Consider the following 18,149-nt stretch of genomic DNA (forward strand, 5'->3'; position numbering starts at 1 on the left):
CCGCAGAAGTTCAACATGGCAGAAGTTCAGCTGGAATAGCCAACTATTCGACAACGCAACACATCTCCAATTACCGCCTAGTTTTAACTTTCTTACTGTGTTTTTTACAAAAACTTCAAGCGATAGGCGGTATGACTTTACAAACAACAGGCCTCAGGCAAGAGACTTGATTGAAGTTACCCTTTTGTCGTCAAAATGAGTGTGACTCCCGAACATGTCGGCTTGTCAGATACGTATGAAAACATTGCGGAAATGAATGAGTCTACGTCTGCAGCCAGACTGAATGGAGAGGGACTGGGCCATTGCGGACAAGGAGCGTTGACAAACCCTTTTGGGATATTTATTCAGGGAATTTTAGCCTTCGTTGCATTCAGTACCTTAATGTGTAAGTATGGAAAATATAGAATTTTCACCATGATTCTTTTTATGTTTATACGGACGTGCTCGCTACGTCGAGTGTCTATCTGATCTGTTTTTCACTTTGATGTTGTTACGTACATGTACCTTTGCTGCGCTACTGTGTTGTATTGATACTAGCGTACATGGTGAAAGTAGTGTCAAGAACACAAGTTGCTGCGGATCTGAAGCCCTACCAAAGGGAGTGGTAGGGCTACGGATCCGCAGCCAGATCACAAGCAAATTAAACGTTAGAGCAGTTTTCGATCGTTTTCAATCGTTTCGGTCATGTTTTCGTTGTGTGCGGCAACTTTGAATGGTACATACCTGTTCTGAAGTCTGCTCAGATTACATTTTATAATTCGATCTACCAAAATATTACGCCCCGTGCGTGGCAAAACGGAAATACACTTTTACAATAAAATAATATTTTGACAGATGTGGATGGAGCTTTTGTCAGGATATCTCACTTAGCAATCATGTGATGGTTGCGTGATATAAAGGTATCGAATGTTTTACATTTTAGTAAATTATAGGCAGGATACGTCGATGTAAAACCAATCTGCAGCTGGGATTTTGCTATAAATAGTGCTGAATGACATGACTGTGACACTGTCACTGAACCGATAGTAGACAAGTTTCGAAATAGGGCATTTCTGTCAAACGCCGCCAGAGCTCAAAGGGCAGGCATTCTTTAAATTTATCCTTTAGCAGACGTACCTGTTGGGGAAAAATTGGTCGATGCTGAAAAATAAAAGAACCATGGAGGCTTACGCTTTCCTTTCTCCATGTCTTCACGTAGCTTGTCTTGGGACATAATGGGGTAACGGGCATTGGGTTGCTAATCCTGTTGGACATTTTGCCTTCCAAATAAGATGAAACAAAAAACTAAAGGTTTAGGTCATAAAGGTAAATGAAAATCTAAGGTAGGGTCTCACTTACCCAACAAACTTTTTTCTAAGCAATGTTTCTTATCAAAGACGAAATGAAACCCCCTCATCCTATGTATTTTCAAAATGCAGAGAATCTAAAGTTAAGTATGGCAGCAATAGTTTACTGGAAGAATGAAGAGGATACATATTTTGGGTAGAAAACCTCAATTTTGGTATTAATGATAAAAATTAATTTGAGTCAGAAACTTTATTCTACTTTACGAAATTAAATACCTTTTTTGAAACTAGAGGAAATGTAGAGGAAAACTACAATTTTGTTCAGCATAAATGGCAGAGGTTGAAAGACTGACATTTAAGACCTGATTAAAATCATGATAAGCAAAATTTAAGTGACTGTTTCAAAATATAAGAACTTTATCGTAAAACAAAATTCTCATTTTGTTTTATTATATGTATTTAAAAGAAAATGATTTAAAAATTTCAAGAAATTTGACCAAGCTAGAATGGAGCTATTGTTTTAACTCACATTTGGTATATGTATATATACCAAAGAGAGCTTATAAAGTTATATGGTAGGTCGGCAGTGTCTGTGTGTTTGTATGGGTGGAAGTATGTCCTTCCATGTCAGAAACTCCAAAACTGCAGCACCTGCCATCTTAGTATTTGGTGTACAGGTGCAACTAGAGGTGGAGCTGTGAATTTGTTCAAATGAACATGTCAGTATCAAAAGTATGCAAATGAGGTAAAAAAGGGAAAATCAAGCATATTGCTAAAATTCTATAACCACAAGCCAGATTTGGTTGAAACTTGGTATGCAGGTTCTTGAAGGTGACTTTAATTAGATTTGTTCAAATTGTGGTGAAATTTTTGTAGTTGTATATTTGGGGCAATTTTCCCCATTTTTGGTTCAAAAATCTTTTCTCTTAAAGTGCTTCCCATTGCCTTGAAACTTGATATGCATAATCCTAGGGTTGGCCTCTGTCATATTTGTTCAAATTATGATGACATTTTCATATTTGCATTTTTGGGGCAATTTTTCCAATTTTTGGTCAAAAAATCATTTTCTCCCAAAGTTCTTGTTGGATTGCTTTGAAATTTAATACTTTTGATCCTAGGGTTGTCTTCTGTTGGATTTGTTAAAATTGTGATATTCATATTTCATATTTGTATTTGTGGGGTAATTTTTCGCATTTTTGTTCAAAAAATCATTTCCTGTGAATTGACTATTCTGATTGCTTTCTCAGAAACTTGGTAAGCATGTACCTTGGGGCATCCTCAGTCAAGTGTCTTCAAATTGTGTCGAAATTGTCATATTTGTATTTTTGGTGTAATTTTTCCTATTTTTGGTCAAAAAATCATTTTTGCTGAAATCACTCGTCCTACTGCTTTGAGACTTGGTATGCATGTTCTCAGGGTAAACTTAGTTTCAATATACTCACAATATACTCAATATACTCTGGCCCGCCAACTTGAACCAACTGTGAGCAAAGTGTCATTGATGCTGTGTCTTTGAAATGTTAAAAACAGGAGGAAAAAGATGCCAGGAAAACACGTTATTTGCATAAATTACTCTACTTTCTCAACCAACTTACAACTACTTTGCCTGCTAAAAGTTGAACTCAATGAATATTTTAATCTTTAGTTAACAAATCAATGAAAATTGAATGAATGTTTGCAAAAAAAGTGATTTTTTAGCAAAATGGGCATCGTTATGTGCTACACCACCTTAAATAAATTCTCTGAAATTTTCTCCAAGTGTTTTTATGAAAATGATACTGCCTGTCAAACTTTCGAAAACTGACCTCCAAAACTATGCAGTATGTCTACAAGTTGAAGAATAGCGTAAAAGTTAATCATCAGCCACATGATTGCCTTAACCCTTTCACACCCATTTCCCTGTATATAAAATAAGTCCACCCACAGTATTGAAAATAGCAGTATCATACCATAGGCTGAAGGTGAAATGACAATGCACGTACGAGTTATAGACGTCTAATTAATTGAAGCTTTCAGTTTATTCCACTCTGCATCCATGCATCATTTAGCAATATTTATATATATCATCTTAATTATATATATATATTATATTATTATATCATTTATATATATTTTATTTATATACATGTATATGGCCAATATTGCACAGCTGAAGAGCACTAGACATATCTTCCTTCTGATATTAAATTGTACAAAATAGTAGAAATACGAAATAGTGTAAATACAGAACAAAATAGTATAAATACTAAATAGTATAAAATAGTATGAAATAGTACTTGTATATACAGTCAAACCTGTGTATAACTGTTGTACAAGGAACCAGGAAATTCTGACCACTATGTGGATGTGACTTTTCGGTAGAGGGTGGATATATGGTTCCCAGACACTTCGCACCATACCATCTCGTCCCATACCATTTCGCACCAAAACCACTTCGCACCAAAACAACCTCGTACCAAAACCACTTCGCCCCAAAAGTCATGTCCCCAAACCACTTTGCCCGAAACTTATCGCTAACTGGTAAAGCTGAAAATAACCACCTTTCTGTCATCCTGGGACTGAAATCTTGAAAGTGTACGCATTTCGCGAAATTGACATCGTGCAATTCCGCGCAAGGCACCTGAGTTGTAGCATTTGCGTGTTTCTATTTTCTTATTCTATCGCTTATGGTTTCATGCAACCATGATGCAACAATAAATGGTTTGTGGTAGCCAAAATGTCCTAACACATTAATGCTTCCAAGTTGTAGGTAAAAACAACCTTATTATACGTCGTAACATCGTTGTTTCAGGACGAGTTGACGGTACTATACTTTGGTCGAAGTGGTTTTAGTACGATGTGGTACTTGGGGCGAAGTGGGGTTAGGCGAAGTAGTACTTGGGACAAGGTGGTTTTGGTACGAAATGGTTTTGGGACGAAGTTGTGTGGGGCGAACTGGTTTTGGTGCGAAATGTCTGGACCCCGGATATATTACTTTCAGTGTAGGCGGTGTGCTGAGTGATGAATTTAGGAACAGATAACAGCTGCAATAAAGTTCAATATCATAAATCTCTTGATGTTGATCATGATAAAAGCATTTAATTTCAGAAAGAATCATTTTGCATCTCAAAAAATCAGTTTTAACAGACCCAGTTTTTGCCACCCAGTCTGAGCAGTTTTTGGCAGAGGTCATTCAAAATCAGATATACTGACCATTATTGGATCATTCTGTGTGGCCACTGACCATATAAGAAAGGTGGCAGTTCTGTAGAGAGCCTTTACATGTAAAATACCATAGGATCGCTGCAAGGTGAATATTATATTTAGGTGGGGACTCTGTAAGGGTGACCACTAATACAGGTTTGACTATTCATCTCTGTTGTACTTCATCTTTACATGCAGGTGGGGACCATGGTTGTAACATTACAGTCACGGAGCTTTCTTACTTCTTCAGGGCCATTTTGTTGGCCCTCCTCCCTTTTTTATTGTGATCATGAAACATACCATTTACCTGAAAGCAATATCATCTTGAAGGCATAGTACGGTAGTTACATGAATGCCATCAGTTTGCATTGCTGAAAGATTAGGGATGGCTGAAGCAGCCAATATCATGTGTGCCCTCCACATGTAATGTGCATCTCAAGTAGGATCAATGGCTTTTGAAGTTAACAGTTGTCCCAGTGAAGAACCCTTGGGAACAAGAAATTCTAGCCACATGTTTGTGCTCATAGTGGAACTTATGATGGTTTTCTATTTAAGGAAAGGAAAAAATGAAGTATTTTTATTGCAGTGAAACATGCTAAAATGGCACACTGTGGTTATGCTAGCAATCATGTATAATATATGGAGGGGTGTGGTTTTATGCAAATATTGTTCTGATATGTGCCAGAGGTTATTTTGAATGTGTCGTTACAGAGGCAGTGGGACAGTATTCCCTATAGACAGGTTTACAGTTCAGAATAGTGTTTCATTGTCCAGAGCAAGTATCACCACTCTGCAGTGCACCACGTAACAAATATACATCACCAACAATCAAAGTTACCGGTACCTACCATAATCATTGACAGTATGTAACACTGTGCTAACATGGCATGCGAATATGGTGATGGAAATAGCGATAGATTTGGCAACTTTCATGAAAAAATTGAAACAAAATTGATATAAAATAAGATACATGTATTAACTTTGCCAATGTGCAAGTGTTAAAGTAGACATTTGGAATAGCTATATATGGATTATACATGAAATCTAGGAGTCATATCTTGCCCATATACTGTCATCATTTGCTTCATATGAGAAAATTGATAGGCTATCAGTTTTCTCATATAAAGCAAATGATGACAGTATATGGGAAAGATATGACTCCTAGATTTCATGTATAATCCATGATTTTGTTCAGTAATTTTAATATATAGACAGAGTTCTGCTGTTTGTTTGAAGATTGCAGGATGCATGAAACATATATATATATATATATATATATATATATATATATATATATATATATATATATATATATATATATATATATATATATATATATATATATATATATATATATATATTATGCCAGGACATTTTGCATATAATATGTGATATTTTGTGACCTAAAACTTGAATAGATGATGTTTTGTTATGCAAATATGAAAGTAGAAGGATTATTTTTGAGGCCCAAAACATCTGTGCTTTTGTCCATGATATTTGGACATACTGCTATCCCTATAAAGCATTATAAAAGTACAGAGGTGTTATCTCACATTTAGAAAAAATATTTTTTGATGGATCAAAATGTCTTTTTGATGAAATCACGTTCAGTAGGTCCTAATTCTTTTTTGGTTAACTTAAATCCTGATAAACACAATACCATGCAGGGTACTAGTATCTAAAAATCTGACCAATTAAAGACAACAAAATCAGTACGTGAATTGTACTGCCAATATTTTGAAAAAAGTGATATTCAGACCACTGGATCCTAAACATACCATACATTAAAGGAGTTGTATTTATAAATCCCAACAGACAGAAAACCATGTGAATGGGAAAATTTATCATTGTTATAAAGTACCTTGTTGGGTTGGTTAGCAACCCAGTTATTTATAAGCTAAGTATGAAAAGCAAAGAACCATAGGGGAGGTTTATACAGGCATGAAATATTTCTGTTATAGAGATGCAGCTTTAGCAAAATTAAGAAATGCAAAAATGTCAAGTCTGTTATCAGTGTACCCTCTAACTCACTCACTCTTCAAGTCAAGTTAGGAATGTCCGTATACCAATGTGTTAGTAACCACGATACAAGAGAAAGAGAACTTTCTCGAGTTGACAGTGTTGTCAATTTCAATAGACAGACAGTACACTGCTGTTTACCTCTGGAGACATACTTTCTTCCAAGGGCTTCACCCAGCATTGCTTGGCTACTACGGTGTTATCAATCCTACACTACAAATGATAGTCGAAATATCATAGCCATGGAAAATGTAATAAATGCTTATTGAGATTCAGTAGAGCTTTAGGTGGGTAATGTGTGCTGGTAGTTCATTGAGGATTTGGCCTACTTTTGGCTTTCCCAGCCTACAGTGTAAACAGCGAGAAGAAGAAGCAAGATTACCAGTAATCAGGGCGCGTAAGTGCTTAGCTCCTGAAAAGTCCTTGAATTTTAAAGCCTATTGGAAAGTCCTAGAAAATCGATGTCATCTATGATTTTTGAACATCAGAAGTTATCGATCATGATATCATAAACATGATATGTAAAATCTCAAAAAGTTCTTGAAAGTAGCTGTAGAAGTCCTAGAAGTCTTTGAATTTTTAGTGATTTTGAGTGTATGGACTCTCTGTTTATCCTCTCTCTCTCTCTCTCTCTAATAGATTTAAAGTTAACAATTTACTGGGTTGAGCTCAGTTTGTAAATAAGTTTAATACTTTATGATTTGAGTCCAATCTACTAACCACAAATTCTATTTGATTTTGATTCTCCAGCCATTCACTACCCATTTGTGGTATCAGCATAATGCCTCTCATTATTTAGCATGATTCATTTGTTTAGCCCTAAGTTTAAACTTGCGAAGTTGTCTTGCATATAGACGTGTGTTTGATGATATTCTCCTTGGCAAAGAAGAGGATTACTATGATATACAAAAAAGGTAGAGATACTGGATGTTGGGTAAATGTAAATTTGCCCTTAGTATTGATAGCTGACAAACAAGCTTTGATGTCAACACTTTCAGAAGTAAGCATGCACTTATGGATAATTAGAAGTGAATATTCCAGTGTACCTGTGGTAGGCACAACTGTGATGTTGTAAAAATGTCATTGCATTGATAGATTGTCAAGATACTTTACAGATATGACATGTTCCAAAGGGCTTTCAGTCATAGTATCAGGTCACGTGTTCCGTTGCAGTTCTTCAAACTTTTCTCATTTGAAATAGCCATACAAACACAGCAGATGTTCAGGGAAATGTTTTGCAAATTAGGTATTCCCAGTATATAAATATGTGAAATTGAAGAGATAAGGATTGATATCTGTGGAAGTCCTGGACATCCTGACAATAATCCTGACATATCTGAGACTGTAACTGATCATATAAAAAGTGCACAATGTCTGTTCTTATTGTGAATACTCTGTAAACCTGAAGATAGAAATGTTGATGGCGTAGGTAACAAAATCATTGTGAGGGTTGATATCACTAAGAAATGTGGCTTAATATTAACAAAATTTTGTACCAGTCCAGCCATTGCATTAGATAATAAAAGTCACTTAATACATGTCACCATATGTCAAAATTTAAATTTATGTTGCAACAGTGCATGTCCTTTAAGGTGGTTGGAAAGGCTAGAGCGTCAGTTATAAATTTCAACAAAACTATGAAAATATAAAAGTAGTCAACATTCTCTGTGGAATAAAAAAAACTAGACATTTGGGCACAAAGGCATTGCAGAGTTATAGCCTGTTAAAACTTCTGAAAAACTGACCAAATAAGAAGAAGTTGGGGAGTCCTTAGTGTATTAACTATGGTAGAGGTCCCCTAGCTTTTAATAAAATGTTTGAAAAGGGAAAGTCATTATTTGCTGTTTTTCAGGAAAGTTTGACAAGGCGGTGCTGGCATTCAGAGTGAGTGACTGCTATTGTAAATGCATTTTTAGATTCTTTGAGTGTCAAAGAGGTGTCAAAAGTGAGATAACCAAAAAAACTGCTCTATGACTTCAAAAGAGGGGTGCAAATATGGCTTGTTTTCAACATTTTTGACAGAATAACACTTTTCCTACATAATTGTATACCAATTTTATCCAATTTTGAAATGAGATATGGACATGGAATTTTTACAGCCTATTAACAAGGTTACAGATAAGATTTGTACGGCACAATTTTTCTGTATTTAATATACTTTTTGAAAAATCACATTTTGAAATTTGAAAGAATTTTGATAATTTTTTGATATATAAACCCATGTAAAATCATAAAAACAAATTTTATTTACAAATCCTGCCGTACAAATCTTACAATAAATATTGTCAACATATTTATAACTAATTTGGTAATATTAATACTATACAATTATTATTAAATTCAAATAAGTAAAAAAAAAAAAAATTAAATTTTAATATTTACTGGTGTCATATTTCAAAACCATGGCTGCAAATATACAATTTTTATATTCTTTGGAGAAAATATTAACTAAGGGACTTATCCTGAAAATTTGAACTAAATATCTTGATTCTAACACTTGAAACTTGACATTAACTCTGAGAAAAGAATTGGTGCAAAAATAGCCTTTCTAACCACCTTAACCCTTTTCCTGCCAGACGGAATCACTTCCCCATGTGCTAAGTCAGTAAAAATTGATATTGAACCAAAACCATCTGTATATTTACCCACTTATAGCAGTTTTATGTTGTAAAAATTACATTTACAGTATCTGTTTTCAAGGGCCTTACTATAAAATGTTCAATTTTTTTGTTAAAATCTTGTGCTTCACTCGTTTTAACCAACTTGGCCTTATTATGACAAATGAACTTGGCATAAAAGGGGTTAGTGGATATCACAAAAAAAGGATTGATTGAAAATAGATTGTGTCTCTGTGTACACTGTACACTGAATTCTAAGTCTAATCCTGTCCCCTCAACTTCCTCACTCCTACACGGAAGACAAGTCAGAATTTGCCTGTTTCTTGCTTGACAATCTTTTAAAATGACGGGAATTTTTTACTGTTGTGGTAACAATCAGTATCTTCGTGATTTTCAGTTAGTATTTTCTATAAACAATAATAAACAATAGCACCTGTGCTTCATTCATCACAGTCCAAGGCAGTGAAGGCACATATTGACAGTAATATTGATTCTTACGGCTCGTCTGCACTTCAGTGTTGTCTGTCCACCCTCATGAGGGATAGTTGTCATGTCTACGCGCATACAAGTTCTGAAACAGACAATGTTAAACCAAACATCATCCAAGTAATGTGAAGTAACTGTTGTTTATTTATCTCTGTGTTTACAGTAAAGAGACTTCGGGAGCCTAAAGGAGAAAGGAGACCATGGAGAATATGGTGAGAAAAGTTTTGGAAATATTAGCATTTGAAACTTAAAAAGAAAATGTGGTGAAATTCAAGGTCTTGTACATGTACCGTATTTATCAATCTCTAATGGTTAAGCACTTTGTGACAGTCCAACTGAACTTGTAGAGGGAGATAGAAAATTATATGCAAGTACCTTAAAATTCCTCAAGCAGTATTTTGATTTATTTGTGAAATTTATCAATGCTTCATGAACTCATCCTGAAAAATTCATGTCTGTCCTCAATTTCAACAGGTTTTATGACACTTCCAAGCAGGCGTTAGGAGCTTTAGTGATACACTTTGCAAATGTTTTTCTTGCCGATATATTTCAGGGTGATCCTTGCACATGGTGAGTTACCATCCATTCTTCAATTGTTTACCAAGCTGAATTTTGTTGAAAGTTTTTAGCCTTGTAACATCTCAAAAAATAGTAAAAATTAAAGCCCCACTAGCTGTATCTTTTAGCATTATTTTTATGATTTTACTTTCAAACTAAAGTAAGTTTGCGAGAATGTACTAATTTAGATGTGTGTATGCACTTATTATTAACTACTTGCTGGGACTGTATATGCAATTTTGAACAAGATAAAGATACACTGTGATTAAAATTTGAATATACTTGTCAACTGTTTCACAAAGGAATGGTTTCCTAATGCAGTAAAAGCCCACATCCCTTCAGAGGGTAGAATTCAGAGAAAACCAGGAGAGAATAAGAAGATATTTTTAGGGCAAAACACATCAGGAGTTACAGCTAGTTGGGCTTTTAAGTTCAAAGCAGATACCATTAAAAAATTAGTATCTATATGTGATTGGCATTGAACTGATGACCTGTAAAATCAAAATCAAATGGAATTTATGGAGAATGGTTTGATCTTTAAGTTCATCAACAATTGATCAAACTTTCTTTCATGTAATTCACAATGGTAATAGTAAACTGTAACTCTCTTTGAGAAAAAGGATTAGGTTACACCACAGACAAAAGAACTTGTCTGTGGTTACAGTACATTTATTTCTAACTTATGAATTTTGTATTTGGTATCGGCCATCCAACCAAAGTAGATTGTGGTATACATTCTCTTCACTGCTTTATTCCACAATTTTTTTGATGATATAAATGTAGACAGAATCACAGTCGAAGTCAGCATTTTCAGTCGTCATATTGCTTGAAAGTTTCATTGGCAATGTGTAAATCATATTAATGACTGGCCTTTTAAACAATGTGATTGATACTGCTTTCATATGCAGTACAACAAATCTCCAAATTATTATATATCCTGATAAAATGAACCATGATATTTGCAATGAAACACTGCACTGTTATTCTGTGAGTCAGTCAGAGAATCTGTGATGCCCGGCTTGTTTAAATGTTTTCTTTCATACCAGGACAGCGAAGTCAATAGCTTTGAGATTGTTGTTGATAGACACAGGCTTCTACAATAACATGTACAATCCCTTTGTGATGTTTTTCCCTTTTTCTCTAGGTATATCATCAACTTTTTATTAGACTCAACAGTTGGGCTTCTTATCATCTACATCGGTTTGACCATAACACAAGTCATCGTGAAGCGAAAACGCTGTGATTCCCTCCGGTTTGGTGAATACGGGGACCCACCATCTTGCAATTCTTGGATGGGCCAATGTGGCTTATACATTTTAGTTGTTATTATTGAGAAGATACTCATTACTTTACTGGTGCAGTTTCAATTCTGGGATCAGGTAACTGACAATTTTGATATGACGCAAAGTTTCTGTGTAGACTTGGCAGAGAAATAACCTACATTTCTGCAGTAATCAATACTGATATATTTTGTTTCCAAATCTATGGTGCTTTGCTATGACATCAAAACTGGAACTTTTGAGAGTTCTCCTATGTGATGAAAGGGTATGGTGATCCAGAGACAACCTGTTTAGCTCATATCTTTTCTCCAATTGTTATTTTTATACATCAGTTTGCATTATGGTTTGCCTTCTGACAGTGATACTATCCTACACAATAAGTTGTTGTCAGCATACAGCCTGGCTATCAAAATCTACTTATATTACAGGTGCGAGACTTTATATTATCACCAATCCACAACCCAGAGTTAGAAGTTGCCATTGTTATGCTGATTATTCCATTCATAGTCAATGTAAGTGATTTCAGAGTCTTTATCAAGCTTCTTTACCATCTCAAATCAATTATTTTGTCGCCATATGTCTTTCTCCCTGGCAAAGCAATTTCCTCTTCTGGAGATACCAAAGTTTCTTTTCCCAAATGTTGCACAACAGTGAGAAAGTGTGCTGAACAGCAAATTGCTTACCAAAAAATAGATACAGATACAGAAAATAAAATCCCCAATCTTTCCTGTGTTAACATGCTGTGTGTTGCAGGATTAACCAGTTCAAAATGCAGAATTTGGTTCTTGTCTTTTTTCCTAGTGCTAATCTGCATCTGCACTATTATACTGAAAAACCGTAGAGACTGCAACATGTTCAACTTTAGCTACAACATTCAACTTGTGTATGATGTTGCGAAGATGACTGGTGCATTTCTGCAGACATTTTTCCAGTATTTATGATATACTACATGACCTTGCTCACTTACCCTTCATCATCATTAATTAGATGTCTCCACATTATCCTTACACTTTCTGTGTTGTTTCCCGATCTCTTTCCACATCTTCCCATTTATCCCCTCTATAACTTTTTCTGCATGCTTCCAACCATACTGTTCCTGATGGTTTTCATACTCTTGCTACACAGGCAATCATGTTTTGGGTCGTTGATAACTTCCTTATGCGAAAAACTAGAAGGCATAAAGAGCCGAAGGCAGGTCAGGCCTGTTCCAAGGTCAAGTATCATAGGAAAGATCCGGAGAAGAATAGTGACAATGGATCAGAATCGGAAGTGCTTCTTTCTCCCGATGAAGAAATGGACAAGTATGCCAGCGGTGATGATGCCAAAAATAGTCTCATACCAACTTCAAATTCGGTAAATTAATGGTGACAACATACAGCTCACAATTTTTTCTATACGGAAAGCAAAAAACAGTGGCATAATTTTGGATTTCTCAGTAAATCTGAAACACAAACATGTCAAGACTCATTCTTGAAAATCCTTGTGTTACTTGTACTATTATGGTGTCATAGACAGTATAGAGGATTCATTTCATATTGTCTGTGGTTCATTGTTGTCCTTGACAAGTTCTGAATACTGTAGGTGTGTACGTCAAGTGACATGTCCAAGCAACATAATCGCAAAATTTACAAAGAAAAAAAGGCTAAAGGTTATTTATAAGCTTTTGTGCAATGTTACCGCTTTAAATTTAAGGAAAATGATGTTGATGTTATTGCTGAAGCAGTGGTTGGACTCAGTTTAATGTAGTGTTTCTTTAAGTGGATACTGCTTACAAATTTTGGGGTAGACAGGGAGATGTGTATCTTAGTAGCTTACTCACAAAGGATAATTTATGTGAATTGTTTTGCTTTGCATGCATTGAGACAAGTGTATATAATACTAGCAGTACTAACAATGTCAGATAAGTTGCCAAAATGAGATTTTAGAAATAGCTTTCAGTGCTTTCCAGTAGTTACCTTCAAGGACTCCATGTTGAGATGGAGACTTCAAAAACTTTCATTCATTCAAGCATGAGTCCTTCAGTTCATCAACATGACATGAATATAGGTATGTCACTATAACATCACTGAAGAACAATTATTATTTATTTCCCAAGACAGAAAAGATCCTCAAAAAATAGTCAGTTTGTCATGCGTACAGTTTTTAAATTTAGAATGTCGTCAAAGCGCTTTTAGAAAACCAAATGTCAGTTTTTTTGTCCAAGATGAATTCAAAACTTTGTCACATTATATAGGTGCATGTTCCAGTTTTGCTGAATGGCTCCCACTAGGAGCCGTACAGTTTAGTTACCCAGAACCCATTCTGACAAGCCAGTCGTAAGCAACCCAGGGCAGACATCCTTTCTTGTAAACCACATTAGATACCCTGAACCCATTTTTTGAACCAATGTTTCATTTTCTACTCTTCAAGCTTCTCTGAAGCTGGCCATACCTTTCTGACAATGGAGTGGGATTTTTTGGTGCCTTAAAACCTAGAATCATTCAAAGCCTGTCCAACAAACAAAGTGAAGGAGAAATGATTCAATCTCTCTTATCTTGACACCATGTTGTTCCCACCTACATTTAGTAGTTAGGTGTCATGACCTCAAGCACAGGTTACAATGATGTAGACAATTATTGGTGCATTGATTTTAATACAAAGCATGGAAACCATCCACGAACCAACTGGTGCTCTTATTTTTTCCTTGCCATATATTTGATGGCTCTTTACCCCACTCCTGTCCTGGGAAACTTGTATTGACTCTATCTGTAGACAGTCAATACAATATCCTCATGGTCAACAGAATTACTTATGATGGCGGTCAGTGCTGATTCAATTTCTTCTAAGGTTTCACCAAGCGGTATTCAACAACCTCACTTCCATCACCCAGTACAAACAGTTCAAATTTGACAAATGGTGATTTACATATACTGTCCTCAGGATGTCTTGTCCTTAGTGGACTCATTGTACATGCAGTGAATAGCAGCGTGTACATGTAATCAATAGTTATATATGGCAGTTATGTAGGTATAGTCAACTGATACAGATAAGCATCATTGACCATTTTCACAATTTATTTCAGATATCCATGTGACAAGACCTTCCAATTTATTACCAAGAACCCCAGTATATGTCCAGTACCGGTAGTTCACTAGAATAGACTTGAAATGGTGGTTATACTGGAGTCACTTCTGGCAAGACAGTAGCAGGTATATTACGACCAGTCTGCCGAGACTGGCCAGCCTTCCTGTACCCTATGTGTTTGCACATGCAGGGTCATGTACATGTATGCATGTTACGACCCATTGATGCATCTCTCAGTTGATTGTGTATTGTATCAACTGATTTTGTATTCACTGGAGTTGGCTTTGTTTCGGTGTGAAGGCATTCTACTGCGTAAATAATCCATGCTTCTGGATGTTCAGCGTTTAAATTAGAATATTGGCATCTGTCACTGAAGAACGTGCATGTTATGTGTTCTAGTGTGTGACCAAGTACACTACACAGATGTGCATGCAAGCATCTCTTGTACTTCATGTATGCCACATCTATGCACAACCTTGACATGCACTTTCATTTATTTGTGAGGAAACTACAGGATGACACGCCATAAACTCAGTTTTCTGTGCACTGGTCTGAGTACGGGTTCTGTGAAGTCTACCTTTTCAGTAAGGCTGATAACACTGCTCTTAACCCATTCTGCATTTCAACCTGTGAGAATTTCTGTGTGCACTCAAAAAACAACGACTCTTTGCACAGTATTTCCTTTGATGCAAGAAATTTTTAATATTTTTGTGGGTACACCATGACTCAAGGATTGCTTTAACTTTTCAATGGATCAGAAATACTGTGCAACATTGGGTGACCTACAAAAGGTAGAGTGATCGGAGGACTAAGGGTGCTCAACACTGGGTACCCTTAGCCTACCATACAGAATATGGAAAGGGATTGCTGTATATAATAAAAGATAGAATACTTCATGTTAGTTTCACTAACCTAGACCTTTGCATTGTAGAGGTAGCAAAGACAACTACTATTGAAATTCTGATTGAATGGTAATTGTGCTACCTGTACCATTTCTTCAGTCTGATCATTAGCCTGGCTCCTGACGGTGGTTTTCAGAGGAACAGCCATGTGTGCATGACATTCTGTGGACAAGATCACAAATCCAAAGCCTGGTCTTATCTGCATAAATGCCCCCGATTTTTTGGGGCAATTTTAATATCCAAACAAGTAGAACACACTGGTGGTATGACTAAGGTTACGGCGTCCATCAGTGTGGACTCCATCACCCATATTGAATAAATTGAATACATTACACGCAAAAATAGGTGCAAAATGTCACTGAAGAATTCATGGTGGTAATAATAAGATGAATTGCTGTCATGACAGTGTTTTTCAAGGCGTGATTGTGATGTCATCGTACCTCATGAATATTTAACATCAACAAAATTTGCACCCGTTAGACCAGTCTGTGCTGTTTCACACACAGCGGATAACATATATACATCGAAGTAAATTCCGTAACTGGGCTAGTCTATCTTATTATAAGATATTGGCAGACTCTGAATACATTTTCAGCGATAAAAAACGTCAAGTGACTGTGACCATTTGTTATCCTCACTCTCTGAAGTAAAGTTTTTGAAGGATACACTGTAACTAAAAAAAGAATTGACTACGCAGATCACAGCTTGTGGATAGCAGTACTACTAGTATAGTGTTTCAAAAAGATGCAACATTTTCAACTGTAGGTTTATGTTTCAATTGACTTGTAGTCCATTTTAGAAATACTACAGACATGCTAAGCTTGGTCTTTGAAAGACCTGTGTGGTGTCGTCTGTGTTGGTATGACAAATGTTTAATGTTAAAGTACCCTGTGTGATCAGAGTTAAGGTAGCACGTGCCTCAAAATTGAAAATCTTAAACTTTTGCTCAGACTTTCCATGAGAAACCATTCCCTTTCAAAATCAGAGGTCACCATGCAAAATTTGGTGAGAGAGAAACAAATTACCCAATATTTACCGACATTTGAAATTCAAAATGGCTAATATGTCTGTGTTAACTCCATGGGGAAAATTTATATTCTCCATTTTCACATAAATAAGTTGGTGACAACATTATGACCTCCATGAGCTTCAAAATGAACCCCCACAAGTGGTAGATCGAAAAAGTATTGTAAAAGTTTGAGATTTCCAAGGTGCATTCTACTTTAAGGTAGAACGCACCTCGGGACAGACATTCGGACTCTCAAACGTTTACAATTCTCTTCTGATATACCACATGTGGGGGTTCATTTTAAAGCTCTTGGTGTAAGAAAACTTTTCACGAACTTAGTTTTTCGAATGTTTATTTTTCTCCATAGAGTTAACACAGGGATGGCGGCCATTTTGAATTTCTAATATCAGTAAATCTTGGGTAATTTGTTTCTTTAGTACCAAAATTTGCACACTGACCCCCTATTTTTATTCTTGATTTTGAAAGAGAATGATTAAAAGATTCGTTGAGGAAAGTTAGAGCAAAAGTTTAAGTCTTTCACTTTTGAAGTGCATACTACCTTATCAAAACACCCAGGCTGACAAATCTGTCAGTGTTCCAGGGTATCATGTCACTTTCAAGATGTGCCATGGAGTACAATGTGTTTTTAATGTATAAATTTTAAAAGCTGACACAAAAAAAGCCATGATCTGTAAGATTTTTTGCATGTGTCGAGTATATTTTTGGAAATGTATGCCAAGATGAGAACACTTGGCATAATCACAGTAAGTTATGATTCTACTGTACAACTCACTTTTTAGATTCTACAGTCTAGAGATCCAACTATGACAATGCAAAGAGTCAGTCACTTTAAAGGGTGGTGGTAGTCGGAACGGCGCTCAAAGGTCACTAGGGACCCCTATGACCAATATAAACACTGTATCCAAGTTAGGTTGACGATTGATGAAAGTTAAAACATGTTTGTCGTAATGTACATTGTAAAATTTAAATGTTGCAGCTATTTTGACATGATGCATCTATATATAGTGCATGAAATACAATGTTTGTAAACAAGAAAGTTGCACATGCGCTGTTCCGACGACCACTTCCCTGTAAGGTAGTATGCACCTCGAAAGTGAAAGATTTAAACTTTTGCTCAAACTTTCCGCAATGAAACTTTGAGCCATTCTCTCACTAAATCAAGAAAAAAAATCGGGGGTCACCGTGCAAATTTTGTTACTAGAGAAACAAAGAACCCAAGATTTACCGATATTTAAAATTCAAAATGGCCGCCATTCCTGTGTTAACTCTATGGAGAAAAATAAAATTTTCGATTTTCGAAAAACTAAGCCGGTGAAAAGTTTTCTTACACCAAGAGCTTTAAAATGAACCCCCGCAAGTGGTATATCAGAAAAGAATTGTAAAAGTTTGAGAGTCCGAATATCTGTCCCCGAGGCGCATTCTACCTTAAGTGGTGGAGTTTGTGTCATGTTAGACTGAAACACCATCACTTGAGGGTGTTCTCCATTATTTCCCTGTCCTGCGAGACAGGTTTGGACAGCACCCTTTAGCAACAACTCTTTTCTTATATATTCTCAGATAATTACAGAGAAATATCTCCTTCAACTCAAAACATTATTACATATATCCGTGAATTTTAAATTACATTTCTTTATGATCACTTGTTATTTATATGATTTGCATGAATTAATGAACTCTCGATGAAATGATTATAAAATTGGTGAAGTAATTGTCAAGTTCATAGC

At 35.8% G+C, this 18,149-nt stretch overlaps 1 protein-coding gene across 1 annotated transcript; it reads left to right on the forward strand.

Annotated features, from left to right (window-relative positions):
* Positions 1-2: 2 nt before the first annotated feature.
* On the forward strand, positions 3-16,606 carry LOC139135312 (store-operated calcium entry regulator STIMATE-like). The gene is made up of 7 exons (XM_070702654.1): positions 3-385; positions 9,756-9,804; positions 10,067-10,162; positions 11,295-11,529; positions 11,859-11,942; positions 12,556-12,783; positions 14,492-16,606. Exons 1-7 carry the CDS (start codon positions 196-198, stop codon positions 14,501-14,503), a joined length of 894 nt encoding a protein of 297 aa, XP_070558755.1. The 5' UTR covers positions 3-195; the 3' UTR covers positions 14,504-16,606.
* The last annotated feature ends 1,543 nt before the right edge of the window (positions 16,607-18,149 follow it).

The sequence above is a fragment of the Ptychodera flava genome, chromosome 6 (assembly GCF_041260155.1).
Source record: "Ptychodera flava strain L36383 chromosome 6, AS_Pfla_20210202, whole genome shotgun sequence".
NCBI classification, from domain to species: Eukaryota; Metazoa; Hemichordata; class Enteropneusta; family Ptychoderidae; genus Ptychodera; species Ptychodera flava.

Bases quoted from the DNA above. Each gene is read 5' to 3' on its own strand.
- LOC139135312 (XM_070702654.1), top strand. From the start codon at position 196: ATGAGTGTGACTCCCGAACATGTCGGCTTGTCAGATACGTATGAAAAC. The intron at 386-9,755 runs GTAAGTATGGAA...CTGTGTTTACAG, and splicing joins TGCATTCAGTACCTTAATGT to TAAAGAGACTTCGGGAGCCT. The intron at 10,163-11,294 runs GTGAGTTACCAT...CTTTTTCTCTAG, and splicing joins CAGGGTGATCCTTGCACATG to GTATATCATCAACTTTTTAT.